The 14,091-nt window shown below is 46.2% G+C and overlaps 1 protein-coding gene across 1 annotated transcript in view; it reads right to left on the bottom strand.

Moving 5' to 3' along the window:
• ZIC3 (Zic family member 3) overlaps window positions 1-1,422 on the bottom strand; it is a 13,985-nt gene extending 12,563 nt beyond the window's left edge. The window contains exon 1 of the mRNA XM_026848812.1: window positions 1,405-1,422. Coding sequence (XP_026704613.1) covers window positions 1,405-1,422 — 18 coding nt within the window. The remainder of the gene's footprint in view (window positions 1-1,404) is intronic.
• Between the last annotated feature and the right edge of the window lie 12,669 nt (window positions 1,423-14,091).

Here is a 14,091-nt window from a genome sequence, read left to right as displayed (position 1 = left end):
AAAAAAAAAAAAAAAAAAAAAAAAAAAAAGCAAAGGTAAAATCAAGCATGTAAAACTAATCCAAGATCTTGGAAAAAATACAAGATAACCTCCAGCCTAAAGATCCAACCAGTACACACAGCACCAAACTAAGCCTTCTCAAATACAGGAGGGAAAAAATCCAGCTCCCCAGTCAGAAGTAGAAAATGTTAGAAATGACCAGTTTTATCAGCCTTCTTCCAGGCTGCCAGAAGGGCACTATGCAAGTGTCCCTTGTCCCTTCTGTGACCACCTCCCTGCAGCATGTAAGGCAAGAGGTGGCCAAGTGGGACACTTGGTGGGCGTGTTCCTCCTCCCCCCAGCCCAGGAGCCCCCCGTGAGGGACCAGCAGGTTCACCCTTGACAGGGACACAGCACATCAGATCCATGCTGCTGCAGCACAGGATTTCACTTCCCAACAGGAACAGTCTCTCTAAAGGGTAGGATTTGGGCCTTAAAGTCTTTAGCTCAATTTCCCACGCAAAAGCTTTTTCCACCTTTCCCCTAGGGCCATGCTGGGGAGGGGAAGCAGCTCCCAGCCACAGCGGATCTCCCTCCGATGTGTCTGGCAGGAGCCCACAGTCCCCATCGTGAGGCAACATCAGCCACTGCACGAGTGACCCATAGGTTTGCCCCAGTCCCACTCATGAAGAAGCACCAAAGCTGCCCCAGCAGGGAACCATTCACCAGGAGGGACACAGCAAAGCCCAAAAGCAGAGCTTAAATACTTTTGGAAAAAATCTGCACTTCAAGTATTTCAGGGAAAGCCTGATGCAAATCCAGCAAAAACAGTGGGTTGGAGTCATGCTGAAGGTGCAGCCACCCCCTTGCTGTCCCAGCCAGCAGCATTCACAAAAAGCTACATTTCTATACACCCACACACATTGCAAAACTCATCCCATAAAGCACAAGCCCAGGCTTAACTTATTCAAGTCAGTGGTGCTCCTCACCTGCTGACGGTTAAGGCAGTGCTGAGCTGCTGTGCAGGTGTGAAGGGCTAATGCAGGCGCAGCACGGGGCTGATTTGGCTGCCTGAGCTCAGGGTCAGAGCCTCAGCAGAGGTAAATCTCCCAACCCCACACTGCTGCCGAGCTCGAGTGGTTTTTCCCCGTTGTCTTTAATGAGGCTGGAGGAAAGCAGGCGAAATTTCAGCCTGGTAACTGCAGAGATGGGAACAGGATTTCTAGCCTTTACTGGAAATTATATCCATTTTTCATATCCATTCTGAATTTCAACATATTTGTGTTAGATTGATTCCTTTATAAGTGTAGATTTTGTTGTTGGAAATGATTTTACACACATTTTTAGCATGAAGATAGGAAATGAAAACCTCCCAAATCCATCTGCCTGGAACAGCGTGTCAAGGAACAACACACACACGGTTACGTCAGCTTTCGTCTCCATGGGGTGCAAAATAATTTGGGGTTCTCAAATCCTCGCTAGGAAGAGAATAATGTGTAAATAAAGTGCATGGCCTCAGCTCTTCGGCAGTTCCTAACTCTTGCTGATATTGATGGCAATTAGATGCATAAATGTCTTTGGGAACAGGGCCTTGGGGCCCAGACCATGAGGCTGTGTGGGCTCTCAGCCCCACCAAACCCCAGGCAAGGACTAGTTTTTTGGAGGTGCAGATGTTGGCATTATTTAGCTGATATTTTACAGATGCTGCCATACAGTTCTTACATGTTTCTTTGTAAATTCAGCATAATTTCGTATATGTTATTGAACTTCAGACAGCAGATAGAAAAACTATTTGGGTTGGAAAGTTTTCAGGGTATGAAAGCAGATGATACCCAGACCAACTGCGGTATCACTATAATAATATATGTCATTGTGATAATTTCCACCTTGAGAATTAGGAGCTGCATAAAATAACAACATAAAATCGGTGTTTAAAATATAAACTTGGCACCAAGTTCTTTCTGCAGCTGCTGCAAAACTGCACACAAATCTAATCACAGGAATAGTACTATTGTTTTTAATGGATTACGTTTTATTAGATTTTGAAGAGTGTTCACATCATAAAATGCATGCAGGAAGTACTGTGTATGTAAAACACAGCCACATTAATTATGAAAGCTAGTAAATGAATCATACATTACTGCAAATATATTATGCATTGCTTACAATGCTTTGCCATGGCATGTTTGCACGATAGAAACAGAAACTAGAAAGGAAGGTTGGAAAAAAAAACAACTAAGAAAAAATAACGTTAGCTGAGGAGGCAAGAGGAGGAAAAGTACAGAGGGAAAATGTGATACCAGCATGACCTTATTTTTATATGAAGCCAAACTAATGGCCCTTGTGATATTTGAGTACCTGGGCTCTGCAAACTGGGGAGTCCAAGAGAACTCACGGGGTGATTTCTCTGACAAAGTTCTGTGTGATTTTGATAAGAGAATCGTATGGCCTATCTCACAGGGCATCGCTAGAGCTCACAGATTTCTCTCTATTTTTCACAAAATGACTTTTCGTGTCTGTTTGCAGATTTTAGCAAAGAGTTGGTGGCGTACTGTATATGGAGAGTGAACTGGCTTTTTAAGATGATGACTTATTTCCTGCCAAATTTGCTTTAAGAAACCACTTCAGTTCTGTGCACGAGACTTCATGTTGCTTTGATTTATTATCCAGGATATAAACGGAGAGCTGTCTGGTTATAGTGGAATTCAGAGCAAAATTAAATTTTTCTCCTATAGGAAGAACATAACTATTTCATGCAGCCAAAACACATTATCTTGTCCGTAAAACTCTCGCTGTATATTTGTATATTAGGTGGGGAGAAGAGGCATACCATGAGCCTGCTGAGATGATACACATTCAGCTCAAGTTGCAGCCAAATCACGATGTGATGCAAGGCTGCTGATCCATCTTAAAAACTGCAGAGCAGGCTCCTGGAGTACGGGAAAACGCAAACCCTCTGGCACCCCTGAGCTCGGTCTCTCTCCCCTCACTCGGGTTCGTGCTGAACGCGGAGCCTCTCGCTCCCAGCAGGCAGGGAAGGCAGCTGCCCGCAGAGCTAACGCTGGTGAACTGGGTTTTTCTTTTGTTTTCTCTCCTAAGCAAGACGTATTTTGCAAGTTGGTTATCCCATTGCTTGTGTTCCCCCAAACCTGCCGGGAGAGGGGAGAGCTGGGCTGGCAGAGCAGGGCGGGGGCTGCGTGCCCAGGAGTGGCAGCAGCAACCGCATCTCTGCTCCAGCGAACAGCACTGCTGGCCTTCCTCCTCCTGCGGCTTTCCGAGGGGCCCCTCTCTCTCATCGGCATCGCACTGCTGTTGGCACCCAACTGGTCTCATCTGTCTTCAAGGCTCCAGTGCAAACTGCAAGAGAAAAAAGAGAATATGCAGTCGGTATTGCATTAAAACCTTGCCAGGCTCTGCCCAGGCAGCAGGGATCCGATCCGGCAGTCCCTTCCCAACAACAGCCTTCACTGGATTTTAAGAAGAGTTTTATTTTAGGCTGAATTTGCCATGCATATGTTTAACTGAAAGAACTGCTCCACCCCGTCTCCGCTCAGCCCTCGCTGCCGTGCCACACCACTGTAAAATACTGCAGAGACAGAGAGAGGCTGGGGGTTATTAAACCCTACTGAAGACTTTCACCTTTGTCATATATCGAAAGGACCTTTCCATTAAACGATTTTGTGTTAATGAACCCTATGGAGATGGCTACTGACTAGAGAAAAATCTTTGAAAGAAGGAAACTTGAAATGGGGAGTTTGGGATGAGCTAAGCCCAAGGAGGAGGAACGCTGAGAGCAGACACTAGGGCAGGCGCTTGCTGCTGGCAACTGATAACTGCAGCAAAGAGCACACTGTTCAGTAACCTCTGTTTCACACAGCTGAGGGACTAGGACTGTTCTGGCACCTCATATACACAAATAGTTCCAAGACTCAGGTTTTCATGTCAGCTCTTATTGCCCTCCAAGTCTGAACACCCAAGAAAGTCAGTTGCATATTCATTTTGGTGTTAGACCTCACATCACATCTCTGAGATGAAATCATGGAAAAACGCTGGTTGAAAGGGGCCTCTGGAGCTCTTGAGATCAAACCCCTCCTCCCTCAAAGCAGTCAATGTCAAATCATAATAAGCTTTACAGTATGCAATCTGGAAAAGTCATGAAGAAATTACATTGCACTCCCTCTCCCCAAGTGACTTCGGTGAGATCTCCCACATCAAATTCTACTTTTGTCTCACTTTTGGCTAGATATACTATTCTAGGGAAGTCTCAGGGACTGTATTGAGTGCAGAACTGGATTTTCTAAGCCTGTAAACCTTTGCTGCCCCAAGTACAATTCAGCATCTATTCTTCGAACCTCAAACACTGACCTAAGTGGCTGTCCTGGAGAAGGATGTGAGCTACTGTGTTTAAATGGTTTGGACTGGGAAAGGGCCAGAGCCCACTGAAATCTGTCTCTGCTGATTCCAGTGTGTTTTGGTCCAGGCCCTGAAGGAGAATGATGTCGCCAAAACTCATGGTGGGTTTTGTACTTGGCAAGCGTTCCCTCTTTGTGCCAGGCTGCCATGCAGCCTCTGGCAGGGCTAAGGACACAGCCCGGGTCCCCACACAGCCTGCCCATCCTCTCTCTAATAAAGTGCAAATAAAAATCTAGGAACACTGCAAATGGATCAGGGAATGCATTATTTCCATTTGACAAACCCCTTCCTTCTTGTACTGTATTCAGCCTTTGTTCCCAAATCTTTCGGTGTCCCCCATGCCAGAGAACAGCAGCAACGTCAATGCTTCAAATTTAGGAATTCAGGATCAGCGTGGGAAGTTCAGTGGAGTGACTCTGTCTCTGGGACCTGCAGGACTCTGCAGAGCATCTCTCTTCCCTGGGATGCAAATCTGTCCTGTTTACCGTGGTCAGCTGGAGAAATCTACCTGACAGGGGATTGGTTCCGTGCCCTTTAACACCATCTGGCTCATGTTAAGTCATTAACATCACAAGAACAAATGCTTCGGCGTTGGTGTCAGGCAGGGACCAGGCAATGTCTGGCACATCGTGCATCAGTGAAGTGGGCATGTGGGCTGGCATCAGGCTCCATCCCTCCTTGCCCTGGGAGGCTCCAGTGCAGAACCAGAGCTCCGCTCCCTTCTGTCTTATATTTCCAACACCTTAGAGCCAGTAAAATACATAAAGCCTTTGGATGATTTCCGCTAGCTCCAGGCAATCTAGAACGTTTGCCAAAGAATTACATAGAGGCGGTATTGAAAAATAGGGTTGTCTCCAAAGTCTTTTAAATACAGAGGTTGCAACCAGCATCGTTCCTGGCAGGCAGGCAGGCAGGCAGGGAGACTGACCTACCCATCAGGACCCCATTTTGCGACTTACAGAGCCTGTCAGGAGAGATCGATAGTTGGCATGGTAACAAGCTCATTTCCCAAGAATAGAGCTCCTTTTTATTAAATTTGGCTGGCTATTGATCAGTTCCTGATCCACGTATCAAAACATGACAAGCACTTAATGAATCACAGATTTTTATTGAGGCGAATAAAAAAATAATAATATCACAAGGCAGCTGGGGACCGCTGCCTGCTTCCGAGGGCGGCCCAAAGGCTGTGGCCAGAGCTGGGCACGGTGCAGGGGCTCCCAGGCTGGGGCAGGGATGGAAAACGAGCACAAACAGAACCTACTCCTATGGCAATTTCAAGACTCGTTTTCTCCTGCCATGGATGTCTTAGAGCAGCATCCCCATCAAGCAGCTTTTTGTGCTGCATGGGATTTTATCCCTCCTCCCGACTCACTCTCCGTGTCTCTCTGCTGTCCGTTAATAAATAGTGAAGCTGTGCAGTCCCTCCCCACTGCTCCCAGCCCTCCAAACCCAGCAGTTTCCCAGAGGCTGCTCTTTGGACCTTGAAACTTTTCTCTCCCCAGCGGGCTCCCAGTTCCCAACACATCTGCAACCCGCAGGCAGCACAGCGTGTCATGCTGCAGTAACACAACTGATATGGTTAGCCCATGCAGACTTGCTGATATCATCCCTAAAGTTTGTATTAAACTTATTTACCTTGGATCTCCCAAGAAAAGCTGTTTGCGTTGCATCCTTAAGTGCGTGGCCACAGCCCAGGCAGCATCTTGTCCAGTTCTCGCAGCGTGGTACCCTTCTGTTTGCCATCCTGGGGGTCTGCACTCCTGTTTGCCATCCCAGAGGGTGAGTAGCTCCAGTGTAGCACAGTACAAAACCGTCAGCCTTTACCGAGGAGCAATATAGTCCATCAAGAAGATGATATGCCTGTTCAAATTGCTTTAACATGCATTTACATGAGAGATAATAACAGCTCCAAAGGCTTCTTCCAGCCTATTAAATAATACTCACTTAAAATAGTGTCTGAATTCATGCTGAAGTGACAGACTATAATAATCCAGTCATATCTATCTGGCATATACAGCTGACTGTAGATGCTTAGAAAAATTGCAAGATGCATTTATTTACATGATATGGTATATGATAGCTGATTTTTTCAGGTCATCTCCTGTGACTGGTCTGATACAGAGAAGTTGCTGCAAGAGGTCTTTCTATCTTCCTCTGTCAGATATTTTAAGAGAGAAAATATCCTGACCACACACACAGATGTGTTAAAGCTTCCAAAAAACTAATGGTTCTGCAATCTAGGATAAAAATTTCAGACACCAGATAAACATGCCAGCTAAGCCCCTGCAGGCCCTGGGGACAGTTGCCACATCATAGCCAACCAGTTCAAGCAGCTTCAGTTAAGGAAGTTCTTAAGAAAACACTAAAACTTCCAATGAATCAATGTACCGATTTCAAAACAGCTCAGGCTCTAAGGTCAGATAATTTGTAAGACTTTGTTTGGCACCTAGGGAGTCTGAACCCCTCTTCCTCAGTGTCCCCCAAGAGCAGGAGCACAATGCAACGAACCACGAGGTAGGTGATGATGTTCCTCTGAAGCCAAAGGAAATTTATTCTTAAGGCCTCCATCACTGTGTGTTACATGGCACCAACCCACAGCGACATGTAGCAACCCCTGATGTGGGTTTTTGTTCATCTTGATAGTGTCTGTCCCCTCTCCATCCATGACAGTTCTGCTCTGCAGTGGCAAAGCTGGACAAGGGCAAGCCCTCCTTGAAACACTGAGCAACTCGTGAGGCATCTCAAAGCCTTCAGCAGATTAAGCATCATACAGGACTATCACCATACCTACTATGCAGCCAGCAATATCCACTCTGCTTTACAGACAGGGAGTAGAGACCAAACGATTTATCTGTCTGCAGCCAACCAACAATCCTGCACCATGGATAGGACTCAAAATCACCGAATGTTCAATGACGTGCTTGGTGCACCACGCACAACCATGCCTGTATATACACCTCGGGGTGCACTGCTATTGCTCAAGTTCCTACAGGACCATCACCATACATCATCTGGGCTTGGTGGCACTGCTTGAGCACCAGTCTGAAAGGTCACAAGAAGACAGGCCAGGAAACAGTGGTTGCTTTTTCTCAGGCTTTCAAGAGAAGGAATGCCTAGAGAGCAGAGCAGCCCCCACACTAGTTGGGGATGACAGAGTGCCCCAGGTCTGCAGAGTCACTGACATTCTCCTCTTAGAGCAAAGGATGAACTTTGTCATCACATTACTCATGTTTTTTTCCAGATGCTCAAAGAACTGGAAGAAATCAGGTTAAATCAGTACAGGAAGAAATCAGTGAACAAGAGCAAGTCTCTATGTCATCACTTCCCTCCAAGGGCAATTTTGGAGGAGAAAAAGGAGTGCTGCCTTGTCCAATTGAAAGCTTACCAAACCTGCCAACATTTCCACAGGAAGAGCATCACGTTCCTGTTCTCTATTTCAGACTGTGCTTTCACTCCTGTGTGTTCCCCTCCTGAGAACATTCAACCCAGACAACGCTAACTAAGCAGCCTAAACACCTGAACATACCTAAAAGCAAACACTGCCAGATGTATCTGGAGATACATCAAACCCCTCATGTCATTTATCTGCTCCCGAAGTCTGACTCTAAGACTCTGGATTGGAGTTAGGCATTTGATTGTGGAAGGTTTGCCCTGAGACTGAACAGCCAAGCTCCATGTAGGGCCTGGGAGCCGGGCAAGTTTCACAAACCACAGGTGGTTTTTCCCCACACAGCCCCCAGCTACCCGGTGGCAGGCCCTGCCCAACTGCAGGGCTGAAAACCAGCCAAAACAGCTCAGCGATCCCCAGGTGGTGAGCTGGGGCAAAACCCTTATCCCAAAGATGCTCAAAATTAAGTCAGTAAGGGTGGCACTTTCTGCTTACAAATTAACATCCAATTATTCAAGCAGCCAGTATAAATTCCTAAGGAAAGCAATGGTGTATGTTTGTGGGAATTGGCCATTTGCCACTTTGAACTGCTTTCGCCGGAACAGTGGGATTTCAACAGACCCCTGTGCTTGATGCCGGCGGGAGGCACGGCGGTGCCCACCAGCTCTCCCGGCAGCTCCGCTGCTCGCTGCGAGGGGCTGGGAAAACCCCCAAAACCCACCCCAGAGCATCCTCACTCCCCTCTAAACTTCCTAGGGCGGGTAAATGTAGCGACAGAAGAGCAGAGCGGAGGGACTTAACAGCCTGATCTTGCGCTAGGGCTTAATTTAAGTTAGAAATAACATCACTCTTTCTCATCTAGATCATATTAGGATTTTGAAAGGGCAGTCACGCAACTTCCCCCGGCAGTTATGGCAGAACCGCGCTCAGAAATGAATGGAGCTCGTGGAAGCATTCAGGACCGAACAATCGGATTTATAATTAGGCCTAAAAAGGGAAGAACGCTGAATAAAAGCAGCACAGCCAATTTTAGAAGAAAAGGAAGTTCTGGATGGAATTCATTGGGGTAGAGCACTGAAGTGGAAATGGAAAGTGTTCAAAGATAAATGAGTTTAGGCCTAAGAGTTTGCTTGACATCTAGAAAATGTACTAGGAACACAGTGTCAAGAAAAGCTAACGTGAATAACAAAGAAACACAAGAAGTGAGAGAAGAGAGGAAAGAGCCATAAAACTTTGGGACAACAAAGAGTTGCAATTATAGAGGGAAATGTAATGGAGTGTAAAAAATCATAATGAAAGCAAAGATAGAGAATGAAAGGATGATTGCATATTTGCTTAATGCACATCGGAGAAGTGTCAAAGACATGGGGAACAAGAGGTCACTAAATGAGAAAATAAAGCCTCAGAGGAAAGGCGCTGAATTTATTGCTTTAAATACAGATTTATTTGCCTGGGATTTACCACTTGAGGGCCAATGACAGAGGCAAGCAACAGAATCATTTTCCTAAATTTCTGAAGGCCACAGGGCTTTTTTCTTAGACAACCGATCCAGCAATGCTGCCTTAACCCACCAGCAAAACACTCAGAAACAGAGGGAAAACTCAGTCTAACCGGCCCCCAGTTAGTGCGGGGATTACCATTTGCCTACTGACACCCTTTACAGGCACCAGGAGTCCTGTCTCAAAGCGGCTCTGCTTTGCAGATCCTCTGCATCAGAGAGGGGGGTCTCCTGTCAGCCCTGATGGGGCTCCTCTCCTTCGTGGGATTTTTCCGGTAAGATGCAACTGATGCCCCAAATACCTGCCACATCCCACTTATCACTTCCCAACACCCTGCAGCACGGGAGCGGCATACAGCGGGTTAATGCTGTCGCCCACAAAACCAGGTCCGGATCAAAAAGCCAAAATGTGATGAAAACAATCCCTGGTTCTCCTGCGCAGTGTTCCACAGGCTCTGCTGCCTCCAGCACCTCTGTGGTTATAAAAAGGCAAACTCAGGTTTGCCCAGCTATGGGGAAAACTGAGCTTTGCTACTGAATGAAATACAGACAAAACTTTGTTAGCTGAGACTATACCCCTTCCCCAAGACAAGGCACAGCTGTGGCTCCGCATTTACTGACCTGTGCTTGTTTTTTGACTCCAGCAGAAGAAAAAAAGCCCTTTCTGTGGAACAGTGTCCCCAGCCAGCCTCTCCCACACCCTGGGTACCTGCAGGGCTTCACACACTCTTTTCTGCCCTGAAGCGGGGAATGGCCATGAGCTGCAGGTCACTCTCTGCCAGGGCAGCTGGGAGCGGATGGCACTGAAGGAAGGGGCCAGAACCCTGCAGGCAACAGGCCAGTTCTCAAAACCATGCCCTGGGGCAGGAATCAGAAGCTAATGGACAGCATGGCTAAGACTGCTCCATCACACACCCCAAAAAGAAGCAGCACTGGATGGGACACGAGGAATGCGTCCTCACCTTATCCGTATGTCCTAGTGCTGGATCACCCCAGCTGAGCGGTTGGGATCCCTACGGAAGCATGGAGTACCCCTGGGCTGGCCCAAGCCATCCCTCCCTCTGGGACCTCCAGGGCTCGGTGCCATCAGGAGTGAGGCCAAGGAGGAGCTCGCAACCTGCAGCGGGCCAGGATACCCATAAAAAAAGCAAAACCAGAGTGGAACAAGGCTGCCAAGTGCATTTTCCCTCAAAAACCCTATGAGCAGCAGAGTGACACCCTGGGAGCGGGATCCTACTGCTGCATTTATCAACCGAGAGATATCTAGACAATTAGTTGTTTTCTTTAATTTAGGACTAATTTTGTCCCACCAGTTTAAATTAAAGCCCCCAATAGGATAATTTCCTCACAACCATAATTTTGTTACAAGCTTTTCATTAATCCAATCACAACTTCTTTAATATTATTTGGCAGCTGATTGAGACTACAGTAACCACAGGGGTTTGCGTGCATTGTCTCATTTCTGATAAAAAAAAAAAAAAGTAAAATGAGTCCAATTAAAAATTCTTTTAGTACTGTCTAATATGTGAAACTCCCCAAAGTCAGGAGAGAAACATCATCATTCTAGCCACGCAGCTCGTCTGTGGGTGACGGCAGAAGCTACATGCTAATGTCAGCTGTCCGTTAGTGTCGGCCTGTCTTCTGTAATAATATATTTAAAGAGAATTTCCAGGGTGGAAATATTCATGTTTGGAAATATTTGTCTATGACTTTGTGGAATTTTCTCCAGAGTATTTTGGATTGACCTCAGGTCTCTTTCAGCTCCCTGAAGTCTTATTCGAAGCAATTCCTGGGCCACGATGCCAGTATTCAGCACATGACAATTCCCTGCAAATCTCATATTCATAGCAAGAAATGGAAGAGAGAGAAACCTGGTGGTGGAAAGGTCTTGTGGCAGTAATAGCACACACAGCATTGTCAGATGGGGAAACTTCAGCATGGAGATGTGCTAATTTGGAGGGGAAAAAAAGGAATAGAAAGCAGTGGGGATTTTAAAGTGAATTTAAGTCTTAAAAATTGCACTTTCTTCAAGTCATACACAATCACTCCTGACAGAAATTTTTCAGACATATTGAAGTATAGAAGGAAGGTGACAGAAATCCCTTGAAATAAACACAACAAAGGAGTCAAAAGAAAAAATCAAAATTAATCTAGGCTGTATAATAGAAATATTAAAGCCAACAGGATCAGTTCCCTTCTTCCCTTTGAGCAAGAGCCCCCAGGCATGGAGAGGCAGCTTCAGCCTCAGGGGAAGAAGGTTTCCCTCTCCCCTCTGTATGCAAAGCCATCTCATGAGAAGCATCGATGGCCTGGACCAAATCCCAAGAGCAATTGCAAAGGCCTGCACCTTTGTGCTGTGGTGGGGCAAAGCCCACCCAGAGGCATCGCAGAGGGTGCTGGAGCCCACAGATGTGCAGGCAGGGGGAAGGCAAGAGGCAGTGGCTGCTGACCGACACATGCTGAAGGCACGTTGGAAGGGGATCACCAAGGAGGCATAACAGAAAGGACTTTTTTTTTTTTTTTTTTCCCCAGCAAACAGTAAATGCAATGGCAAAGGGAAGGAGACAGGCACCAAAACACTCCTGAATTTGGGCCAAACATGACAAATGTTTCCAGAGGAAAAAAAAAAAATAAAAGAGTGTATTTTAATAGAAAATAAATATTTTGTGTGGACTTTTCAAAGACTAAACACTTCTATTTTCCACTCCAAGGTTGCATTAGCATTTCAAATTGACATCATCCCAAATGAGAAAAAGAAAAAGGTTTAGAAAAACCTAAGGATGAAGCCCAGCACTCAGTTTCTCCTAGATGAAACCCTCTTGTGTTTGCCACACACCTTTTGAGCAGGTCAGGCCAGGCTGCCTGTTAGCATGCTGAGTTCCAAGCAATCTCCAGATGAAAAAAACCCTGATCTTCAAGTTAATTCCCACACTGTGCTGCTGGGAGGAGGAAGGCGGCTGTGGCTTTGCACCCACTCTGTACAGAGCGTGGCCATACCCTTCCCCAGCCCCTCGGTCCACAGCATGGGCATGTGATGTCTTGCTCACTGATTTATTGAAATAAGTTGGCATCTGTATCCTTCTGTCACCTGCAAACCTCTCAATTCCTAATTAAGCTCTCATTAAGAAGCATACCTGCAGTGGCTGGGTGCCAGCACAGAGCAACTGGCAGGAGCTTTTAATCCTTCCCTGGCTTCATTTTATAGGCAGAAGACAGCGCTGAGCAACGCCAGAATTTCTATTCTGTGCAGTAATTTAACATTTTTAATGTACTTCCCATCCAACTCAGGGACAAGTCAAGATCTGGAGGTCACCCCAAAAATGAACATGAACAAGAAAATTTCTCTTGAGGAACTACCTTTTTCCAGTGAAAACTAATTCTGCCAGAACACATGGAAGGTGAGCTGCAAGCTGCAGCCACATCCCTGCTCACCTGCTCCTGCGGCCATCCCGGCCATGCTCAAGCATGATGGAAAAGTCAATACCCCGGCCCGAGCTGAGCACAGGGCAGTTTTCATACCTGAGGATGACTGCACAGAGAATAAGTGGTAGTGCGCTTTCATGCCCCCTTATACTGAGCTGCTAAACTTGGGAATTACGGCTTTTCCACCTCAACAACACATTTTTCTGGTAGATTTTTTTTTTTTTTTTTTTTTTTTTTTTTTTTTTTTTTTTGGTGGTACCAGATTCTACCCCAGGTTAAACACATCGAGGCTTCCTTGCTCAGAAGTGAATGTTAAGCAAGTTCTCCCTTCAGAGTGGGTCAAGAGGGGTTACCTTTACACAGTGACCTTGCACCTCTTCCCTGCTACCCAAACAATCTAAGCAGATCTCTCATTTTGTCATTACAGCTCTTCATTTTGTGTCCTCAGCTAAAAGGAATTAACTTCTACCAGGCTTGAAAATGGCAGGAGCAGCTAATGAAAACCATATCAATTATGGCTTCAGAGGCTTCATGTTATGGTTTTCATACATCTCAGCCAACAAGGATAAGAAGTGCGCAAGTAGTGCTGACTTTCTTGCCATGCAGGGAGGCAATCAAGCCTCATATCCTAGGAAAGGAGTATGAGGGAGATCAGTGGAGGCAAGGGGAAAGCAACCAGAGCAGTGTGTAAGTCAGGTACCCAGGACCTGTCTACACGGGGCATGTATCAGCAGGCAGTTATCCTGGTCTGATCTCTGGGCTGAGAGGTGTCTTTGGGTGCTAGGATACCCTAAAACCCTGTAGAATTTAATCCCAACTCAAAACAAGAGCAGTCACAGTAAATTGCATCCAGTTCTGCTGGATCAGGACCTGGGTTCTGAGAAGAGGCAGCAGAGCTGGAAGTGCACAGTCAGGGCAGTTCAGTCCTTTATTCAGAGGGATTCCAGTCCTAGCCCTTGTTGAAATTAGTCTTTGCATGGATACGTATAAATAAATCGAGGACACTGCTTGCATAACAGTAACATTTTGCAGTATCTGGCATTTGCCGCTAGTTGAAGGCTAAGCAAACCATGCTTCAGTGGAGCATAAAATTGCTTTTCCTTTGGAACAAGCAGGGCATTGTAGTAATAGGCAAAACTGTACATTGTGTTAACGGCTGTATTTTCACATTATTGATTTACATTGTGTAATGCCATGCAAGACCTGTTTTCAATGATATGTGCATCTGTCATATCACAATAACTGCAAAAGTCTGGGTGCTGCTAGGAGAATGAAGCACTGGGGATCCCGGGGCATATTCACATCCATGTGCCCATCATGTGGAGGTGATGATTAGGGGGATGTTGTGGTAATGAGCAGGTCCCAAGTGTGTCCTATGTAAATCAAGGCT

Source organism: Athene cunicularia, assembly GCF_003259725.1.
Source record: "Athene cunicularia isolate RWA chromosome 4 unlocalized genomic scaffold, athCun1 chr4_part3, whole genome shotgun sequence".
NCBI lineage: Eukaryota > Metazoa > Chordata > Aves > Strigiformes > Strigidae > Athene > Athene cunicularia.
This window is presented reverse-complemented; position numbering and strand designations above follow the sequence as displayed.